Source organism: Asparagus officinalis, chromosome 2 (genome assembly GCF_001876935.1).
Source record: "Asparagus officinalis chromosome 2, Aspof.V1, whole genome shotgun sequence".
NCBI lineage: Eukaryota > Viridiplantae > Streptophyta > Magnoliopsida > Asparagales > Asparagaceae > Asparagus > Asparagus officinalis.
The window spans coordinates 10,195,311-10,218,627 of record NC_033795.1 but is presented as its reverse complement, the minus strand read 5'-3'; the positions used below and the strand labels follow the sequence as shown (position 1 = coordinate 10,218,627).

General features: G+C 36.6%; 2 protein-coding genes and 1 long non-coding RNA gene across 3 annotated transcripts; 1 reads left to right on the top strand and 2 right to left on the bottom strand.

Annotated features, from left to right (window-relative positions):
- On the bottom strand, positions 891 to 4,566 carry LOC109830212 ((+)-neomenthol dehydrogenase-like). Its single transcript, XM_020397406.1, is given in 5 exon segments — positions 891 to 1,321; positions 2,947 to 3,129; positions 3,202 to 3,321; positions 3,324 to 3,471; positions 3,586 to 4,566. Coding segments are annotated over 5 exon segments (873 nt in total). The 5' UTR covers positions 3,612 to 4,566; the 3' UTR covers positions 891 to 925.
- Positions 2,501 to 3,048, top strand: LOC109830213. The gene is made up of 3 exons (XR_002244225.1): positions 2,501 to 2,567; positions 2,763 to 2,878; positions 2,956 to 3,048. It is a non-coding gene; the product is annotated as an uncharacterized LOC109830213 (long non-coding RNA).
- LOC109830211 (cysteine synthase-like) lies at positions 4,950 to 20,495 on the bottom strand. Its single transcript, XM_020397405.1, has 10 exons — positions 20,100 to 20,495; positions 16,727 to 16,836; positions 16,589 to 16,646; positions 15,871 to 16,134; positions 15,658 to 15,795; positions 15,450 to 15,501; positions 15,280 to 15,359; positions 11,074 to 11,133; positions 5,795 to 5,875; positions 4,950 to 5,368 (listed from the first exon to the last, which is right to left on the bottom strand). Exons 1-10 carry the CDS (start codon positions 20,325 to 20,327, stop codon positions 5,276 to 5,278), a joined length of 1,164 nt encoding a protein of 387 aa, XP_020252994.1. The 5' UTR covers positions 20,328 to 20,495; the 3' UTR covers positions 4,950 to 5,275.

The window sequence follows — 23,317 nt, the reverse complement described above, 5'->3', positions numbered from 1 at the left end:
CACTCTATCATTATAGATCAACGATTGAAATTTTACTATGAAATTTCTTTACCTTTCCCTTCCATTAATTAGAGTTCCCAAAGATGATGAAACAAGTTTACCCTTATTAATTTCACTCACTAACTCCCAAATAAATATTATATTTTCTCTCCTTTTCTATCTTCTCTTTTCCTATCTAATCTTTTATTTTCTTCCCAAATAAACTCCCAGACATAGTGTTAAAAGAGTTGCCAAAATTATCCTTCTAGCTTTTCTTTGGTTTAATTTCACAAAACCCTTATGAATTTTTGGGGTTAATTTTGTACTTAACACTCTTGAAACTCATTTCCAACAAGAATATTCTGAACCTGAGGTGTCCCACTATACCACTTAGGGGTTTGTTTCGCAACCCACTAAAAGTGGGCCAAATTCAAATATAACCCAGTTTTAATCTATTTTGTGTTTTGGAAAAGCTGGGTCAATTTTAGCCAGCTTTCATTAGGTCATGTTTAGCCCCCAAAATCAGGCCAGAATTGTTCCACCACTTGAAAAAGTATTTGGTTGAGACTGTCCATGGCTGTTAACGTGCATCTAATGGATGTCAACTCCTGAAAAACTGAATTTTGTGATTCATACACTGATCCAAGGGTTGATGTTCCTTAGATGTGCATTTAATCCCATAAACTGGAGTCTATATGATACTTTCTCCTACCATGGACTAAGTCTAGCATAATTAAGAAATGGTACTTACTTGTTGATGGTAGAGCAAAAGAAAATACTTAATGGAAGCTCTCGACAGGTTTCTAATGTTTATTTAAATTTCTTTTTAAAAATCCCCATAGTTTATTGAGATAAACCATTCTTTTATTTTTTTTATTTTTTTTATTTTTTTTAATGTCAAAGAGAAGAAAGGAGGAAAAAATCCATCAACTAATTAAGCATCCCTCTACAATTTAGGGGTTAATGAATGTGTAGATATCTTAAAGAACTCTCCGCTAAGGAGACAATGAGGAGGGAGCAAAGCTATCCTAGCGCCAACCTCAGCAGCCTCCTCCGCCGTCCGATCGCCGCGACCGCCGGTCATCGCCGTCCGCGTGAATCCCGGACAAAAGCAATTCACACTTATATTCCTCCCCTTGTTTTGTTTTGCTAGTAGCTTTGAGTGGGCATAGAGCGCAAGCTTGGAGATTGAGTAGTCAGTCCACACCTTTGGCCATCCTTTATCTTTCCAGGTTCCTTTGTAAACATCGTCAAGAAATTGAGATATCATGTGTTCAATCTTTCCTTCTGAAAGAGTTTCTTCATCTTGGAGTAGGTTTTTTATAGATGGGTTGGTCACATTCTGCAAATATTAATAAAGAGGGTCAAACCGCATGAAAAAAAAAATGAAGGGATTTAATTTCCCACAATATTCTACAGTGTTTTTTCTATCATTTTAATGAATTATTGTCATTCGTTTTTGTTAGAATTAATATAAAACTATAATCATTGATCATCACCATAACTTCGGAGTTTTGGTGTAATGGTTAGAGGAATTAAGTTTAAGATGGTATCAGAGCAACCCATGTTCAAATCACACCGGTCACAAATTAAATGCGGATTTTCTAAAAATTGACACCGCTACGTGAGTCCAGGTTTCGACCCATAAAAAAGACGCTCGACCTGCGGGGACATGTTAGAATTAATATAAAACTATAATACTTGATCATCACCATAACTTCGGAGTTTTGGTCTAATGATTAGAGGAACTAAATTTAAGAATTTTGAGTGAAAAATAAAATTAAATGCAAATTTATGGTGATATAGTATTAGTTATATTGGATAAAAAAAAAAGTGTAGTAGTTATTTTGACCCCAGAGGTCTATTTGTAAAACGGTAATTCTATCTCGCTTTGACGGTAAAAGAGTCCAAAAATAATATTACTCAAGGGGTCTATCTATAAAAATAAAACTAGACATGCATGATTGAGAAAGTGACATCAGTCCTCGTGACGGTGAAGAAAACAAATATCTATGTCGTGACTCGTGGCTGTAAGGTATTGATATATCATCCAGAACAAACCATAACCCCTTTACATACATACATATATTATTGAATGAGTATGATTAAGAGAGCTGTCAATACAAAGAATCTAAATCTCCATATCATAGCCCAATTATTCTACTGCACGGACAAGGCGGGTTGTTTCTATGTGAAACTGTAGCAGTTGCCAGCTGTCATACGATACTGACTTGTGTCCTAGATAGGAAAAAATGTGACTCCTCCACTCCTTTGATACCATAGTAAAGTAACACTAGGGTACACCCTCAACCATACTCCCAGCCACACCCTCACACTCTCTATAGTGCTAGTAGGTCATGCATGATATAGTCCCACTATATCATGCATGGCCCACTAGCACTATAAAGAGTGTGAGGGTGTGGTTGGAAATGTGGTTGATGGTGTGCCCCTAGTGGGACTCAACATAATATCCCTACATGCAGTACGAATTAATTAAAACAAATTTTTATTGGGGTTTTTTTTTTTTTTTTTTGAAAACTCAGCAATCTAACCTTTGAGAGCGGTCAAATTGAATTTTGGCCAACCAGGTACTACTTCAAAATATCATCATGTTCTGAGGCTCTCCTTGAACCTCTCACATCAAACCAAACTTCAAATTATAGATATTGATTGCCCATTCTATTGTACAATATTAGTCATCTTTTAGATTTTTTTTTTTTTTTTTTTTTTTTTTTTTTGAATTTTTTTTTTTTTTTTTTTTTTTTTTTTTTTTTTTTGGGCAGCGGGGAAACTTGGTGAGGGGACTCCTCCATCTTAGGCAAAGCGCCAGTTCGAGTCCTCACACCACCAGGAGGATTCAACAACTGTTTTTCAAGCAAACCCCACGAATTGGATAAAGGTATTCGAATTTCAAACCTGAGATGGATGGCTCAGTAGTAAAACTTGAGCATGATTTGAGTATCTAACCTTCTGCAGCGCCAACCGAGAACTGACGTTCAATATCCTCGCGATCGTTGCAGATTGTCGAAACAACGGCATGAGCGCTTCTATCAGCAGCTTCGGCCCGTAGAAGTTCGTCTTGATCACGGCCTCCGCGTGCTCAACCGAGTTCTCGCCTATCTCATTGAAGGACACGCCGGCGTTATTCACCTATATGTATATATATATAGGAATTATGAATCGTATCAATAGTTAAAGTTTTGAAGCCTGATTATTACTTACAAGGACATCGAGCCCCCCGTGCCTCCGTCGAAGCCAAGAAGCGAAGGTCGACACGGATCCGAGGTCGGTCACGTCCAGCGGGTGGAACTCTATGATCGGTCGGAATCCCGGCTGGGTCGGCCTAAGCGACTCCCCGCTTTCAAGCCCTTGCTAACATCTCTCGCGGTCAGGATCGCCGTCGCCCCAAGCTCCGCGAACCTCTTCACGAACGCCAGGCCTATGCCCTTATTCGCTCCGGTCACGACCACGACCGTACTCGCCGACCACCATCTGCTTCGTACGTATTAATTATATTTGGAAGAAAATTAATTAGAAGATGATCTGTTAATAATGATTAATATAGCTAACTACTGAAACGCACGTGACAGGTTTGGCTCTTCTTACTTGGCATCCACGTGCTCGCCGCCCATCGCTGGGGGTTTTTTTTATGGATCCGAAGAGGAATTCATGAAGGTTAGCTTTGGATTAAGGAGGTGGAGGAGCAAGTTAATGCGAGAGGAGGGAGGGGCACAGGCACAGCTTTATGTATGATAACACGAAAGCAGAGGTCTAAATTAATTAAAAGAGGAGGGAAGTGAGAGCTCCACTGGATATTAATTAATTAATTAATCTAGCTTTCATGACCCTGTTGAACCTCTAATTAACTAGATAACTAATGGGAAGTGGGAGCTCCACTATTAATTAATTAATCCACCTTTGATGACTAGATAGCTAATGCCAAGCCCCGGTATTAATTAATTATTATCTAGCTTTCATTAGCTTGAGCGTTTGATAACTAGATAGACTAGATAACTAATGCCGAGCACCAAGTTGGACGCGAAATTGAATATTTTAATGAGTGTTAAGTTGCAAAATAGTAGTAAGTTGGAAACTAATTTCGCCGCGTGCTCCGCTGATGATATTATCATACTTGTCTGAGTGTGATGTGTTTACTTCAGCTGGTCAAGGGATTAGATATCATTTAATATATCTTCAAATTGTTTACTTTCAATTTTACTTCTCATCGCAGTTGTTCTATATTTAATAAACAGTCATGATTGAGAAAGTGAATAGTGAAGAGGCCATATGAAACGTAAAAGATCTGGTAGATGATACATCAGCAACATACTAGTCAAGAGTGTTGTGATATGCCGGTTCATTCTATAGGTGCATGAGACTGCACGTGTAGGGGCACATGTGTGCACACCATTGTGCGTGCGTGCCTGGGTGGGTTTGTGGGTGTGCGATTAAGCAAAGCGGTCCCTATGGAAAGGTTTATAATCTTGCTTAGATTCCCAAAGTGTTTGTTTTAGTGCAAAATTTCCTGTTCAATAAATCGAACAAGTTTCACGTGGTTACGCAATAAATTGAACAATTGCAATATTAAAGTTCATTAAAATCCTCTGACAAAATTTTGATTTGGTACTCAACATCCACCCGTCTTCCCTAACGTGTAGCCTTTGGCTTAGAAGGAGATTCATGCATGATGATGGAAACATACCACATACATATTGACCATCTAATGCCAAGTTGAAGCCTAGTATTAAACTAGCCATGTCTATCCTCATATTATTTATTAGTCGCATGAGTTACACGATTGCATAACCCCACTGACCATAGTTTTTATATTATTTAATAGGTCAAACTGGGGAAAAGATTCCAGATTCTAGAACGGGCTTAAAAAATAAAATAAAATAAATCAATAAAAGATCCAGCTAAACATCCACAAAAAGACCTTACTTAACCAAAGCTTATTTTTGAGATGCATATCATGCATAACCTGTACAATATATAAACGATCATTTGCAAAACAATTTGCAAGCCAATTACAAAAAAATAAAAATAAAAATAAATCCGAACAATACTTCAAATATATAAATAAATATGCTTGCAAAGCCATGCGCTGCATAGAATGTTATGCATACAAAACAAATTTTCAATCTGTTCGGCTTGCATTATTATTAACCACGAGAAAGAAGGAAAGCTCATGCAACAGTTGAATGTACAAACATTTGGTAATTGACGAGATTTTCTGTTCGCACATTCTTGAATGGAAACACGTGATGGAAAATAGCAAGTCAAATTTGTGGGCATCTCATAGCTCAGGCTGCATTTTCTCACATTCGTCACGTATCGATTGGAAGAGTACGGTGGAAAGATACCGCTCACCGAAGCTTGGGAACACAACCTGAAACCAGTTCAAATAAAAACCAATACGCAAATGAATGGAAAAGGTCAGAATATGAAATTAAACCAATATTATGTCTGTATGATTCATTCCTCTATGCTGGTCTTCTAGAAAATTCCGCATAATTGTGGAGCACCAAGTTTTCCAATGATTTGAATCCTTCTCATCTGAAGTACAAAGTCTTGTGCATCTTATTATTCTTTTATTCTTTAAATATGCAATTTACTAATTTAAAGCTCAGGCAAAATAATTATTATTATTAGTCTAGGTTGCTTTGTAGATGAACTACCTATCAACTCGACCTGATCATATCATCATATGGGATCATAGTTCAGTATAATTTATTTCCCTGAAAAACTCGGTATCTAACTATCATGTAGATGTTTCACAAAAGATTTCAAGGAGCGCTAAAGAATTAGAACATACCGTGATAAGTTTCCCTGCATTTTCTGGTCTCTTTGCCACCTTCATAGCAGCGCTAGCTGCCGCTCCAGAGGAAATGCCCACCTGGGAAAGAAAAGAAGAACAAAACAAAACAGAGAGAGAGAGAGAGAGAGAGAGAGAGAGAGAGATTTAATGAATTTTCTTTAAAGTTCAGTCATGATATTCGACCTTACGAGCAGAAGAAAATAATATATTTAAGTCTCAAAGGTTTAATTCCTAGCAGAGTTATGCTTCAAAGGCGAGATCGCTCATGCAGGGCACCTTACGAACCAAGATAAATAAAACCAACAATATACCACTCAATTATAAGTTAATCCTGCATCTTATTCTCTTATGAAAATTTATTCATGTTCCCTGAAAAACCACTCATCAATCATGTAAATACAGTGCAAGTGATAATGTTTTGTATAGGTGTTTCGGCAAAGAGATTATTCTGATTAGATGAAGGCTAGCTGCCTATCAACCAATGTTTGGAAAAAAAACTTTTTGAAACTCGCTTCAAAATTCGCTTCGCAAACACTTCGTAACTCAAGAGTGGAACTATTTATCCCTTGAAGCTTACACCTCATCGCTTAAAGCATAACTGAAGTGTGCGCTTCGCGGTTCATACAACGCTTTTCTTTTGAAGCGCACGCATCAAAAAAGATAAGAGGACAGATAAGGATTTTTGACTAACATTAAAATGCCCCTATGTATTTTCAATATGACCACATAAGTGTAAATATAATATATATGTTATGTATGTAGCTTAGTTTATTATGATTTGATTTGTTTCTACACTTAACATTTAAATCTTATTTACTAATCAAGACATGAATGTATACATTTGTAAATTATTATTTAGGCCTGAGCAATCGGTCGGTCGGTCGGCTTTTGACCAAATTATTGGCAACCGAAACCACATTGATCATCTACAGCAACCGAAACCGCACCAAAATGAATCGGTTCGTATCGGTACGGTTTGATCGATTCTATACTAGAAAAGTGGGAGTGGTACATATACGAGAAACACGTCTTCCGGCCGTCCTCATTCAAAAGAAGATTAATTTTTTGATTCCGCAACCGAAACCACAGCAACACAAAGAGACCACCGCAGTAACAAAGGGCTCTCGGTTTTGCAAATATACGAATATAAGACAATAGACAAAAGACAAAAGCAAAGTAAACAATTGAAGAAGAACAAGAGACGAGGAAAGTAAACAACTGAAGAAGAAGAAATGGCTAAGAAATAGAGTAATAATGGCTATGGCTTTGTTAGGCATTAGTTGGAAGAAACAGCCTAGAAAAATGAGAAATTGAGTGCTAGATCTCTCTCACGATATTTAATAAAAAATAATAATTACTAACAGATTGCTATGAGTTGTAATCGCTATCACGTCGGGTGCATTTCTGGGCCCGAGGAATACGAATGGATGCTCACTGAGTTCAAAAGTTTTAAGTAATAAAAGAGTAGATGGTCGGTTTCGGTGTACGCCGATTTAAAAATAACAGACCAGGCCCACACCAATTCATTATCAAAACCGACCCAAGCTGCCTCAAATCGGGCGGTACAATCGGTTTATTTGGTTCACACCGTAGTTTGCTTACCCCTAACCACTATATCTATTATATATTCATATTTTTTACAAATTTAAATATACTTAAACTCATGAAGCTTACGCCTCACTTCATCAAACGCCTTGCGCTTCTGCTTTTTTAAACATTGCTATCAACAACAATAAAAGAGCTTTTATACCAAACTTTGATGTTGGTAAAATCAATCCTTTTTCCCTGATTCACGTTTCTTAAGAGTCACATGCTCAGTGAATTAACCACCATCATATACTTTCTGCCTCAGTCCAAATTCCCTTAGACCTACATTTAGTCCTTGGCTCCGTTAACTATAATTGTTGCACTATGGTCTTCATTACACATGTCCAAACCATTTCAATTGATTATCTCAATTCATCCCCGATAAGAGCACATTCTTGAATCCCTAGGAATGGAGTCATTTCCTAGTGTACTGCCATCCATCTTAAATTCTCATTTCTGTTCCACTCATTTTTCAACTTGAAAGCCAACTGCATATCGGTGCTGTAACAAAATACATATGTAGAAGTACAAGTTTCACTGAGTGCTACTACAAATTCCCACTGTACACCTAATGCTCGGCTTTCATCTCAATCCCTTTAGATTATTACTCTTGTTTAACAAGCACTCGCAAGCTCTCTATTTTTTGATGATCCTTATAACACACTAACCACTTCTATATATATAGACTCCAAACCGACTTACTTTTGTAAAAGTAACCTTACAAAAATCAGTAAAGTATCTTTAATAAAATAATTTTTTAAAAGTACATTTTATAAAGTAGCTTTTTAAAAAGTAACTTTAGTAAAAATGCTTTGATAAAATATCTTTAGAAGAATGGCGGTTCTTCTTTTGCATCTTGTAGAATTAGACGGCTCCCACCATGCTTCAGTCAGTTTTTGAAATTGTGTCTTGATCAAAAGAACGTACTTGTAAAGTACCTCCTCCTGTGCTCATCAAAAATTCATATTGCTCATTTGCTCGGCGGGTCCTAAGATCATTTCTTCGTTAAATTTTTCCTGCAATTCTTTTTCTTTGAACACTAAATGTGGGAGATAAAGAATAATGTAATCTTTTATAATTATTTACTCATTATTGTAATGTAGTGCTTCAAAGAACTCGATTGTAGACATTTTCTTTCTCTTCTTCAAGGTCATACTCCTCGTTGAATAGAATATGTTTGACGTAAGGTTCTCTTACCAAGGGGTCGAGCCTCCAAATTTGATAGGGCGGATAGTATTCGAGTAAATCGTGTTCTTCCCATATCACCTATATGGTGAATTCGAATACTCTTTGAAATTTACCAGTTTCCTTAAATGTCTGACTACATATATCAGGAATGAAGAATTTATATTCTTCTGGTCTAGTTTTGTCAAGATATAATTTATATACTAGACCATTTTTGATAAGTTCCTTATTTAAGGGTATGAGCTCAAAACTAGTTAGTACCATTGGTCGATCATATTGGTTTAATATGACCTGAGAGGCTGTCTTGAATAACGAAATTATCCCATCGTCTTTCAACTTCTCGAAGTAAGATAACATTGCATGATCATCAATCAGGTTGTGTTGATAACTATCAAACATATTTTTTAATTTTGTCTGATATTTTAAAATATCAAACTTAAAATAGTTGACTAGTTCGACAAAGTCATCAATTTTGGTTATTGCTAGGTCTTTGATTTCAATTTCCTCTAGAATAGATCTCAGATTTCTAGAGCTTGAACCCAAAAAAAACTTGCATTTGCTTTTTTTGAATTTTTTCATTGCCTTTGACATGATCAATGTTGATTTACTTATGATCTTTTCCACAATGCTTTTGCATCTGTGGTAACCTTTTTCAAGATTCTGGATTTTACGATTGTTGTCCTTAATTTTTTTTTCAAATGCTGATAGACAGGCATTAGTGTCCGGAGTGAAAACTCGCAAAGTCGCATTCCTTGCAGCTTTTTCCAAAGATTATTTACTGCATTGTAGTGTTCTTCGGGTTAACTAGTGTTATACTAATTTTTTCTTATAATATCCTTGAATTGCAGATGCTTTTTCCATTATCCTTGGGGAGCATTGGGCTTCTTGCTTTGAGCAGTTTTTTCTTCTATTTTCCGCTTTGTCTTACCTTTAGCAGGAATAAAGCTATTTTCGGTTGCCTCCTTTTTGAGGATCTCGCAATTGTTTGATGCACCTGATGCAACGTGGACATTCATATATATTGATCTTAGGACCAATTGCCCGCCGAGCAAAGAAGCAAAATGAATTAATGATAAGCAAGGAATGAGGTGCTACCAGTACGTTTTTTTAATCAAAACACGGCTCCAAAAACTGATTGAAGCATGGTGGGACCCGTTTAATTCTAAAAAATTCAAAAGAAGAACTGTCACTCTTCTAAGGATACTTTATTAAAGCATCTTTACTAAAGCTACTTTTTAAAAGCTACTTTATAAAAGGTACCTTTAAAAAATATTTTATTAAAGATATTTTACTAACTTTTATAAAATTACTTTTATAAAAATAAGTCGGTTTGGAGTCTATATATAGAAGTGATTAGTATGTTGCAAGGATCATCGAAAAATAGAGTTTGTAAGTGCTTGTTAAATAAGAGTGGTATCAGAGCATGTATTGAAGTCTAAGTTTTGATGGTGTGGAATTTTGTAATATAAAACTTGTAAGTTCTATTTCTATTAAATATTAATATATTGTTGTTCTAAATTTCTTTTTTTCCAATATCTGTCTACATTATGTAGTTTGATTTCTGCTATTTGTTTATATTTGTTTTACCTATCAAGCTACGCCTAGAGGTAGGAAACGAAACTAGAGCTAATATAAGCATTATTAGAGGAGAATTTGTTCCTCCTTCACATAGAAGGCAATACAAAACTCCTCAAATCATTACATCTTTTAATGTGAAAGTAACAATAATGATCCAAAAGGTCAAAATCTCCCTGTTATCTTTAAAGCTATTGACAAAAGGAAAATTTCTATGACATTTTCCGCCTACATCATAGAACGTGGTCATATGGAAGCCGTTATTATTGGAAATAATAACATATATCGTTGGTTTCCTATTACCATAGATAAATATGTTATTAAATTCAAATTTCTTCCTAACCAAAAGAAATTTCATATTCCCAAAATTCCCTTCATGATTAGAAGCGGGAAAGGTTTTACACTCACTCCCGTAGCACAGCGTGGTGAAATTACTTTTTATAAGACCTCCGTCTTTGGTATGGCTTAAAGAAAACATATTCTAATGGATAACCTTGGATCTTGTCACAACAAGATTGCCCAGGGCACTATCTTTTTAAGTGTTGTAACAAATTACCTATGCAGAAGAACATGGGTATCATTGACTGTGGTAATAGTATGAACCCTTTTGGTTACTCTACAGGAGATGATACACTACATTTGAATTATATATACAATGCAATTGGCCGCAGGCTTCAAAATTTATCATGCATATTTGAAGATAAAGTGAAAGCATAGATGAGTATATGCAAGCAGTTAAAAGCTAAAACACCATAATGATGCATAAAATAATTACTTTTATGAGAAAATCTGCAGTTCATTCATGGGGCAAAAATGAACCTTTCTCCAGGTTTAATCATGTTTCCATTTGTGTAAAAACAATCCACGTATAAAGAAATCAGAATACCAAGCCACAAAGAAAGTCTGGAAACATAATGGATAGTACTTACCAGCAATCCTTCCTGAAGAGCCAATTGCTTCGCTGTTTCAACAGCTTCATCGCTGGATATCTGTAACATGGAAACCAGTAAATGTCATAAGTATATTGTTATCATCAGAAAGTAGGTGTAGCGATAATGAAGTAAAACAATCAAAATAAGCATGCGTGAATATTGAAAGTGATAAGTTTAAAGTTTATTGCAAACATGAGATATACAGCCCATATCTTTTACATATATTCTCTAAAAAAAATTAAATATCAAGAAGCAGTATAAAGAAGAATGTGCAACTAAACATCTAAGGAGAAAAGGCTAAAGTAAAACATAGGATCAAAGTCCAAGCTACTCGAAAGTATAACATACCCTTTGCCTCATAGCCTTCATTCAAGTTGCAAAATTAGAATATTGAAGCACTTTGACTCCAGGAGAGTCAAGTAAAGGCTTAAATACCAGTTATTAGAAGTATTCATGACTAAATAGCTTCTTAAGAATGCCATGAAAGGTCAATGCATTTTCTTACCTTGAACATACCAAATATGACCATTTAAAGTCAACTATTCACCAACGTGAATGTCACATGCATTATTAAGTAGCAAACCACTCTGACTTGTTACTTTGCCAAATGACATGTCTACTCTGTGCAAGGAACTTGACACAGTCCTAACCAAGGGTGTACCCATTTGTATCAAAATTTACAATTTGTACTCAATGTAAAATCAAATATCTAATAAGTTCTAAAATTTACATTTCTTCCAAAAATGGACTCCAAAGCACACGCATGCATGCATAAAACACATACATGCATACATAAATACATAAACCACAACCCTTCAATCAAACACATCATACATATACATAACCTATTAAATCAAATTAATTAAAGGCTCATGACATTTTTTTGCTATACCATAGATATTATTTACTATAGTTATATATTTTAAACTATAGTATGTCTATTATTTACTACAGTATAGGTTCAAGTGCATCAATTTTTGTCCAAAGAAAATAAACTGTTCCATTTTGCAAGTTGAAACCACTTGGAACATTGTACAATTAAAGACTACCCACTAACACCCCCTCATTCACTACCCACTGTCCCACTTAGCGAAAATCAATTTCATTTAGTACACATGTATCCCATGATCTAATCTTCCTCTCTTCTTTATACACCCTTCACCAATCACAAAATGATAGGCAGCGGAAACAAAGGAAACCACAACCATCACAAAATAAATCTACGCCAATACTCAGGGTGGTGGTGACTACTCAGGTGAGGCTGTGTCGTCGGAGCTTATTGACCTCTGAGGTTTCTAAATGTGGTTCATCCAAACATTGCATATCAATAGTTGACCGATTCTTGCATAAACGACTAGAGAAAAGCTTTTTAAATTTTTCTCCACATTTTTTGTATAAATTAGTCCAATTTAACAGCTCTTGTGATGCAGCAGATTGTCCTGCTCTTTTGAACTATCACAAGTGTTGTCAACAGATTGTTCTTTGTTTTTCTTCATAATGCAACAAAATTCATTTTTTAAATTTTGTACTGGTACTTTTTGACTCAATGTTGTTCATTACTTGAAATGGCAAAATGCTACGATCTGGGCACTGCAGTGTCCATCACCGTACTTACATAGACGTGGGATTCAGAGGAAGAGCTCTCATCCCGGAGACTGTGGAGTCGTAGTGGACCTCGGCCTCCAATATCACAGTGAAGGGTTCTTGAACTGAGATCAAAAATGGAGAAAAAGAAAATGGTAGTAAGATGTAGAAGACGATGGGCATTTTCTTATGCAGATAGGTATCATTAGTTCCATGATCTGATCCAACTGTTTAATATTGAGGGAGATGCTTTGATACTAATGACATATCTACGGGGATCTTGTGGGTCGGTTCTTATAATTTGGGTTTTGATGTTAATGTTGGAGAGTTGCTGTAATTCTTATAATGGTTGTGGTTTTTTGTTTGATTTAGGAATTGCTAAATGTAAATAGAGATGTCAAGCATAGTTAACGCACATGCTCTATATCATATTCACTTTATCCTTGGTGAAGAGCACTACGGAAGCAAAAAGAGGGGGGGGAAAACAAGATTATTATTGAAAAAGAATTTAGGGGAAGGGGACAAAAATGTTATATTCATTGTACTAACTCAAGGAATGGAAGTGTTATATGAAGCATTCCAGATTCAGGATCAACTTCAAAATTGTATGAACGATTATCATGACGAAAGCTTGATACACGCCATTAAAAGTAAAACAAAATTAAACTTTGTATTTTCATTCAACGTGGACAGTTAATATACTTCTTCTTCTTCCTGCTCCTTTTTTTATTTATATTTTTTTGAGTCACTTCATCTTTTTCCCCATACAATTGGAAATTCAAAAAATAACACAAGTACGTCCATGTGCAACATACATGCACTACACAATTGAGTCATCAGTGAGTCTTTTCTAAACTTCACATTCATCCAAACAGAATATAAAATAAATATTTGAAATTTACAACATAAGTAGTCTATGGCGAATGCACTGAGGAAGCTGTGGATAACTTGAGGTAGTTGGCTTGGGGAGCGAGATATAATTGAAAGAACATCCAAGTCCTCTTCTTAAAGTTATGCATAGAATCCACAAGATATGTAGAAGAAGAAACACAATTTACTTTAACCCCTATATTTCAAAAAAATTATTTTAAATCCATAATTTTTTTAAAATAAATAAACAGCATGGTACTTTATTCTCAGGAAATTTTAGTTTAAACCCCTTAGTTTCTGACTGTTTGTTTTCAATGTTCAAATGGAATAGGAACATATATTTTTTATCCCATGTCAAAGCTTTAATCTTATGTCCAGGATACTTTTATAAATAATAATGGTTTTGGGGAAAAAAATATTTTTACACAAAAAAACATGTGAAATGTTAATTTAAATTCTAATGTTTTAAGTAAAGAAATTATAAGAACGAGTACATTCTAAAAAATTTGAAGTCCACAAGTTATAGGAAATATTATCCGCAAAACTATGGTTAACCCTCTAAATTCTAGAAAAATTACTTTTAAGGTAGAGTTTTAATAATCCAAAACCATTAATTTTTATATGTACATCCACCCCAACATCGTATTGCCGCTAGTGCTCTTTTGGATATCTTAAGTTTTAAATTTGATATAATTACTAAAATAACAAACTATTATCAAATTCAAAGATTGTTCTAGTTCACAAAAATAATATTCTCTTTTCACTTTGCTTTTACACAGAGAAAATTACAATTGCAATATGCACTTACAATTACAGCCTGTACATAAATATGAAAATGAGTACACGTGCTAAGCACGTGCACCATGAAGTAGAAAATGGTAAAGGAACCATACACATCAAACTGGGTTTGATAAGAACATGAAGTTGGCACAAAGGTGATGTAAGGGAGGAGGACACAGGGATATGGAGTGAACATTAAGGGAAAACGAAGTTCGCTTAACAAAATATTTCAAGGTTCCGGAAATGAGGTGTTACACGTGACATGTCAATCACAAGTTCAAATTTTTAAGGCTACAAAAAGAAACATGAAAGAGGGAGTAGAAGATTGAATGGGGCAACAAGGAATTTTCAACTGTGTTCTATAGGTAAACCCAAAGGGCTCGTCATTGAACCCAGGGTCCCAAAAACTTGAAGCCCCGCTAATTGAATTATAGAAGTATTTTGGTGGGTACCACTACCTTAGGAGGATGTTAACTTACTGCATCGGTCTAAAGCAGGTACCACTAAACCAAATCGGACTGTTGCTTGTAATTAACAATGGCTTCGGAGTCATGAAGATGGATAAGCAAACTTGTTTTACCAAGAAAAAGGATAGAGATTTTCAAGCTCTGATGCAGTGTTCTGCAGAAGAGCTTCATTGCGCATGCATGATAAGGGCAAGCTGGACATGTCACTATCCCTGCCTCAACAAGAACTTCATCAAAAATCAATATTGAGTATACGTGGCTTGTCACATTACAATAGAAAAAATGTGCCAGAGTGATGTCTAGGCATTGCATCAAATAAAAAAAAAATGCATTCTTTAAAAAAAAAACTGCATTCTTTCCATCAATAACAATGAGGATGATTAACACAACAACTTAATGGTCTTAATTACGACGAACTAAGATTCAGCCTGATAGACTATCATCCAACAACTGAGTTTGGCATTTATACTGCAGAAGGAATAAATATATAAAAGGTTCTTACCTCAATAATTTCATCTATAACTTCAAGATCTAGAATACTTGGTACAAATCCGGCACCAATTCCTTGAATCTTGTGTGGACCTACACGGTTAAGAAATGATTATAACAATGGGCCAAGGAAAAAAAAAAGAAAGAGGAATGCAAGGAGGAATGAAATTGCTCTGCTAGTACCAGGCTTCCCCCCTGAGAGTATGTTACTTTCAGTAGGCTCGATACCAATAACCTGCGGTAGGCGTATGCAATTTCCAGTAAGAATTTGAACAAAAATCAATAGTTCAGAATCTTCAGATCCATAATTCATGATAACTTGGTATCCCTATGCCAGGTTTTTAACAACAAAAGCTAGTAAGGAAAGAGCAGGAAACTCAATAGACCTCACCTTTATGTTGGGGTTTTTGCTCTTCAGATAGCGGCCAACACCAGTAATAGTTCCACCAGTTCCAATTCCTGCGACAAATATATCGATCTTGCCATTTGTATCTTCCCAGATTTCTGGACCAGTCGTCTCGAAGTGTATCTGTATACAAGGAAGAATAATCAAAATACATGCATTAAATCAACAGAAGCAGTATTGGCAACATATCTACTATACCTTAGAATTAGCAAGGTTATCAAACTGTTGAAGCATGTAAGCATTGGGTGTCTTCTTCAAAATCTCTTCAGCTTTTTGAACAGCTCCTTTCATGCCCTTGGCAGAATCTGTAAGAACAAGCTCTGCTCCAAAAGCTTTAAACAAGACTCTCCTTTCCATGCTCATAGATGCAGGCATTGTCAAAATCAATTTATATCCTCTTGAAGCGGCAATAAAGGCAAGACCAATGCCAGTGTTCCCACTCGTTGCTTCCACCAATACACTCTTGAAAATATAAGTAGAATACTGAAATAAGTACATGCTAGAAAAAAATTACGAATATATTGAAGGGAGGGGAATCATACTGCATCTGCTACTAAAGGATACCTTATTTACCCACTAAAAAGATCAAAGAAATTAGAGACAGACATATTGCAGCAGCAGGAAAAAAACAGCATAGTCATAATTCTCATTGTTTGATATATCTAGATTGTATCTTCAAGAAAACATAATACAAGTTTAAACCTCAAAAATTTCTGAAGCTTGTAACTTCTGATAGGGAAAAAAAGCTACCATTCAAAGTATAACCTTTGCTTATCACTATTAAATAGTAGAAATAACTGTGATCAAAGGATACCCAAGGCTCACAATCAGATATTTCCTTTATCAATGAATTCATGAGTGCAAACTTTTAAAAAGAGAAGACCATATATAGCGCAATGCAATTGACTTTGGGTACCTTTCCAGGAGTTATGAGCCCCTTTTGTTCAGCATCTGTTATCATGCTGTATCCTATCCTGAAATAAATATAAAACAGAATTTCTGAATTAGTATTCATTCAGTTTGATATCAACTAAACAACCGATTAGAAGATTACCTGTCTTTGACACTACTGCATGGCTCCATGCTCTCGAGCTTGGCAGCAACATTTGCAACACATCCCTTCACAATGTTATTTAAATATACCATAGGTGTCTTCCCAATAAGCTGTGACAGAATAACACAATCCTTTAGACAGATACATCAGCGACAAAGCACAAAATAAAAACTCCTTTAGGATACACATAGTTGATGTACTTGTAAGTTGTGAATATACACCTAGTTAAATGAAGTACATTTGAGCATAACACAACACAAACTCTATTTGCAGACCGATGTAAAGAATTTAAAAGAAAGAGTGCTGCAATGACTTGTTTGTTGGTTCATCAGCTGTCTTGAATGTTTTGTTCGTTGGTTCATCAGCTCTGTTGAATGTTCCTTTGTGACAAATGTTGGCCCTCCTGAGGCCGTCAGATTGAAACTCTCCCACGAAAAACAAGCGGTATGATATGCAAGCTTCCCCAACAATGTGGAGGATCCATGTACCAAGCAGTGGCCTCACAATCATGAGTAAGATTTTGGAGAAAGCTTGGTAAATCTAATGTCTCATCTAAATTGAAAGACATCTAAACTGAAATCCTGATGATCAACATCAGAAAAGGTCTAACAACAATGGTTCATATGTTTCTAATAACGAGCAGTCTCGTCTAAATTGAAAGACATATATTCGGATAATCAGATACAAAATTGGATATTTTACTTATATTTGTATGGTATCCTAAACGGATATAGAAATTCAAGATTCATATCCATCAGGGTACGGATACATCTGTGAATATTTGTATCCTTTTGCATCCCTAATTACAGCAATGAACTTGAACACAATAATTCTATGTAAGAAACCCAAAAGAACTCGCCCCTAGAAGCTAGTCGTTGAGGGAGAGAAATCAAATCCCTTACAAACCCACATCAAACTAACCTTATAACCAATGTGGGACTAGTGGACCCTAGCATACTACCACGCTTCCGATCCCGGAGCACACGCCGGCTGCAATGTCTTCTTTGTTGATTCATCAGCTGTCTTGAATGTTACTTTGTGACAAATGGTCGGCCGTCCTGAAGCCATCAGATTGATACTTTCCTATGAAAAACCATTGTTCCAAATTATGGATTAAACAGCCTCTTATGCCTAAACAAGTTGGAACTGCTCCGGCTAGGGGAAAAGAGCTCCCTTATGCGGCCATCTGCATAACCAGGCGCATTTTCACAAAACACCCACATAATATTTTTATGCAGGCACTTTTCTTAATATGCCCATACAATCTCTTGTTTGAACCCAGTGGCTCCGACAAATATCTCCAGCCCTCACTGATGCTTGCTTGACAAATATCTCCAGCCCTCACCGATGCTTGCTTGACCTCACGCAGCTTGTGAAAAGTCGATGGATAGATTCCAAGATTGATGATCAACATGCTCCCTCACACGCTCTCTGACGATCGCCTAGAGGCTCTCCAGCGAAACACATTAGTCCAAGCTTCTAAGTATATTTTCTATTTCATGAATTTTATATATTTTAAAATATGATAAATAATAAGTCTATACTAAAAATTAAAAAAAACATAATCTGATTAATCGGCGCATAATCCGATTAATCGTTAAGCGCTCCCGGACCGCACACAATAAAATTTTGCTTTTGAATATTGTGGAAAACAAACGACACGACATGCAAGCTTCCTCAACAATGTGGAGGATCCATGTAGCAACCAGTGGCCTCATTAATCATCAGTACATGTAGCAACCAGTGGCCTCATTAATCATCAGTAAGATTTGGAGAAAGCTTGGCAAATCTAATGTCTCATACAACTAAAATCCTGATGATCAACATCAAAAAAGGTCTAACAGCAATGGTATATAGATTTTTAATAATACATACATTTCTAATAACGAGCAGTCTCTTCTAAATTGAAAGACATGTTCGGATATTTGGGTACAGAACTAAATATTTTACTTATATTTGTATGAGTATTCATATCCTAAATGGGGAAATAGATATTTCAAGATTCATATCCGTAAGAGTACGGATATACGCAAATATTTGTATCCTTTTGCATCCTAATTACGACAATTAACTTGTTGGAAAATGACCTTGCATTTCAGTCCTAGAAGACAATGGAAGAGTCGGGAACGAAGCAAAAAAAGCTAAATGAGGTGAAACGAGGCAAAGAGGGAGCAGTCGGTTGCTGGACCAACTGGTTTGACGGTTTTGTGATGTTTCCAGTTTTTTAGTCTACTTTGAAATTCAATTCAGGTTAGTATCCTATGGGATTATGTATCCCGTAACAGGGCGTATAAAAGACGTCTTCCAAATCTAAGGTTAGATGATTAAAACCAATGAGAGTTGCATATTGTAAAAGAGAGGTAGACAGAACTAAGGAAAGAAATCTGGGAGTTTCAGAGATATTTTGGTTAGATTGATAGAGAGCTTCCTATAGAGTCTTAAGAGATCACAAGAAAGATTGTATCTCTAATATAAAGACTATTCACATGTCTCGTCATGAATGTTGGTAATTGCCGAATCACGTAAATCTCATGTCTTTGTGCTCTTGTTCCATTTCTATAATATATTGCTTTCTCTTTAGTTCGAACATAGATTCTTGGCGTTTCCGCATCACCCGATGATCGATTGGTCTGCGGAGAAAGAAATCTAATCAGGTGTTCACTGACTCTTCCGCGTGCTACACTTCCGCATTGAACTCCGGTTGATGGTTGAACTCTTGACTACAATAATTCCATGTAGAAACCAAGGAGAACTGACTCCTAAAAGCTTGCTGTTAAGAGGAAGAGAGTCACAAATCCCTTAAAAACCCACATCGATGATCAAACTACCCGTATAACCCGTGCGGGCCTTGTGGACCCTAGCATACCACCATGCTTCCGATCCCGGCACCCACACCACAGGTTGTGCACTAGTCTATTCCCGTCGAACATTGCAATCCTAGGGTCACCCCTTTGGCTTTGCACTGAACTAGTTCCGGGTGAATAATTGCAACCGAAAAGGTAGGTCTGGCTCTGACACCGCTTGTAAGGGTCCCAGGAGAACTCACCCCTAAAAGCCAGGGGCTACAGAGCCAAAATCCCTTATAAACCTAAGATACACATACCAAGCTCAACGGACCTACATTCATACAATCATCCCTCTCATCCTCCAGGACATCATCTACATCCAGTAAAAGAACAACACAAAGGTGGGGTTCTCTCAGATACCAACTGTAAAGCACAGAGCAGAACTGACACCTCCTCCAATCTCTAGCGAACCCACAACTGATTCCCCATTTACAAAAATCAAAATAAAAAAAAACACTAGACAATAAACTACTAGGTGTCATTCAAAGGTCCCAATTTCAGTAATCACATCAAATCGATTCTTATACCTGAGTAACGTCTTCGGCGATGTTAAGCCCCTCGATCTCAGTCTGAGGCCTAACCGAGACCGCTTTGCAAACGAAGCGAGATCCGTTGGAGCTCACCGCGATCCTCGCCTCCGTCGACGGGCGGCTCTTGATGAACCGAGGTGTGAAGGCAGAGCTTCTAGGGTTTCGAGAATGGATCCACTGTGAAGGGGTGAACTGAGGAGAGAGAGTTGTCGAGAGGGACGCCATGAGGACCGGAGGAGACCAGTGGGAAGAGCCCTAGACCAGTGGCTAGGGTTGAGAAGGTGATAAAAAGAGCAAATGCGTTTTTTTTTTTTTTTTTTTTTTTTTTTTTTTTTTTTTTTAATCTTCTTGTTTTTAATAACGGAAAGCTGGGCAATTTCGGGAAATAATTCCGCCCGACCTTTCAGTCTACCGAAGGGTTTTTTTTTTCATATGTGAAGTCAAGCGTTTTAGTATCGTTTCAACGTCTTTATGTTTCAGCATCTTCGCCCTTGTCGTGAGTAGAGCTGAGCATGGTTCGGTCCAAACAAAAAAAACCGACCGAACCGATCCGAGCCGACCCGAAAAAATCGATTTTATGAGTAGGGCGGGTCCAATTTGAAAGGAAGAGAAAAAGTAAAAAGAAAATGAGCTGGGGTTGAGCTGTCCAATTGTGAGAGGGAGAGAGAAAAAGGAAAGAGAGAGTACGAGTGAAATTGAAGAGAGAAAATCAAGTGAGTAAAAATGGAATGAGTTAAATGAGTGATTATGGAATTGATGGAAAGAATTCAAAAGAGAGAGAATTAAGGGAGAAAAGATTATGGAAAATATTTACATAAAATTCAGAATAAGAATTATTTTAATAAATTATTAATAACCAAAAATATTTATTTTTATATTTATATGTTACTGTACTATACTCAGGTTATATCAATAATAACAAAGTCATTAATAATGTCAGTGACCAAATATTTATATATATATATATATATAAAATTTCTGTAATAAATTAATATTTAGCAGAACTAATAAATACAATACTATATATTTTATTTATTTATTTATTCATTTATTTATTTTGAAAACTCAGAAAATTCTAGAAATTAGGAAAAATATTAATAGAATATAATATAATATTTTAAATACTAGAAAAATTTATTTAATTACGTATCAAAATTCACGGTTGTTACACACTCTGTAGAGTAGGTAACACAAACTGACGACAGTGCAGATAATGAGTAGCCTGAAGAATCCGAATCTGAATTGTTGCCACTAGTCTTGACAATATTCACCTCTGAAGCTTATACAACTTTTCCCTTATTCTTCCCGTCTTGATCATTCAACTTTGGGCATTCAGCTTTCCAATGTCCATCTTCTTTACAAAAAGCACACTGATTCCTACGAATTCCAAGATGTGCTCCTCTAGAATATGACTTTCTACCTCGGTTTGGACCCTTTGCTCTTGCAACCAATGCCCCCGCTACCGGCTCAATAGAAGTCTCCTTGTCATTCCTGAGTTGGTAATTCACTAATGCTGCGGTGACCTCACTATATGAAAGAGATACATTCTCATTAATAAGAGTAAGGACAAACATCTCATATTCCTCGTCGGGCAAGGAACTCAGCAATAGCAACGCCTTGTCCTCATCTTCAACAATGACATCTACATTCGCCAAATCTGCAAGAAGCTTCGTGTAGTGGTTCATGTGATCACTAATGGATGTCCCCTTCTTCAATTGGAAGCGATAAAGCCTCATCTTTAAATGCAAGCGGTTTTTAACGCTCTTCGTCAAGTACTTGCTCTCTAGGACCTCCCAAATCTTCTTCGCAGAAGTCTCATTTATCACATCATATTTTAGATCTTGAGTGAGACAAGACCTAATCACACCACACGCTGTCCGATTCATCTTTTTCCAAACCTTCTCATCAATGTCGTCCGGTTTTCCGTCCAACTCCAATGTATCTTCCAAATTCTGCGTATTGAGCGCATCCAAGACTTCGCATCGCCAAAGTTCAAAATTGTTATTGCCATTGAACTTATCCACGACAATCTTCATCGAGTGGATACTCAAACTTTGGACAGTCTTCACACCTGAAGAACTACCCTCAAGTCCCTCTACGTCAATCTTCATCGAGTGGATACTCAAACTTTGGACAGTCTTCACACCTGAAGAACTACCCTCAACTCCCTCTTTCTCGGCCATAATCCTCAACACACCAACAACCAATGCAGAAACAAACAAAGAATAGATCCAAAACTGAGAAAAGAAAGAAGCTTTACCGAAAAGATCTCACCTTCCTCACCAACTGAAACCCTAGACGAGCTTCCCAAACCGATCTACTCCTTCAAATAGCCCAAGCGTAGCCCGAGCTCTGATACCAATTGTTGTGTCAAAAGCTGTGTCGAGGAACCAAACCAAACGCCAATCCAAGAGAGCCAAACGAACTAAATATCAATGTACAAACAAAACACCAATTTTTAACGTGGTTCGGTAAGTTGCCTACGTCCACGGGGTAAGAAAGGGGATGAGGTTTTCACTAATAGAGAAAGAGTACAAACTGAGATTACAACTCACTCGAAGGAACAAACTAATCTCACCAACAAGCTCTTAATCTCTCCAAACAAAACCCTAAACAAATAGCTCAGAAAATACCTCTTTTCTGTGCTCCAAATATCCCCAATTTGCTTCTCCCAAATTCTCTCTTCCAATTGTTCTATATATATAGAAATCCTAAAATCATAAACATACTAGGAATTCTAAACCAAAAATCAAATCAAATTAGGAATTCTAATAACCTATTACCAAAATAGATTAGGAATCCTAATAACCTCATGTTACTAAAATAGAATAGGAATCCTAATAACCTCATGTTACTAAAATAGATTAGGAATCCGTTTTCCAACAGAAAACACTGTATGCTTCAGTTCTTCATGCGTTCAGCAAGCGGCCAACGGTTCCCTCCAAGGTGCAGAAGCACGTGACCCGCCCCTTCACCGACGAAATCGCAATTCCCGTTTCGCCTTTAACTCTGTCGTTACACGTCATAATTAACATACTTAAACCTTGTTTTATTTACCTCGTTCACTTACCCCACCTGCCCATTTTCGTCATTTTCGCTCCCACGTGCGACACACTCATTCACAATTCAAAATTCAAAATCCCCCTCTCATCAAACCGTTGCTCCTCCCACCTTTTCCCAAGCAAAATCTCAGCCCTCCATTTTCACGCAGAATC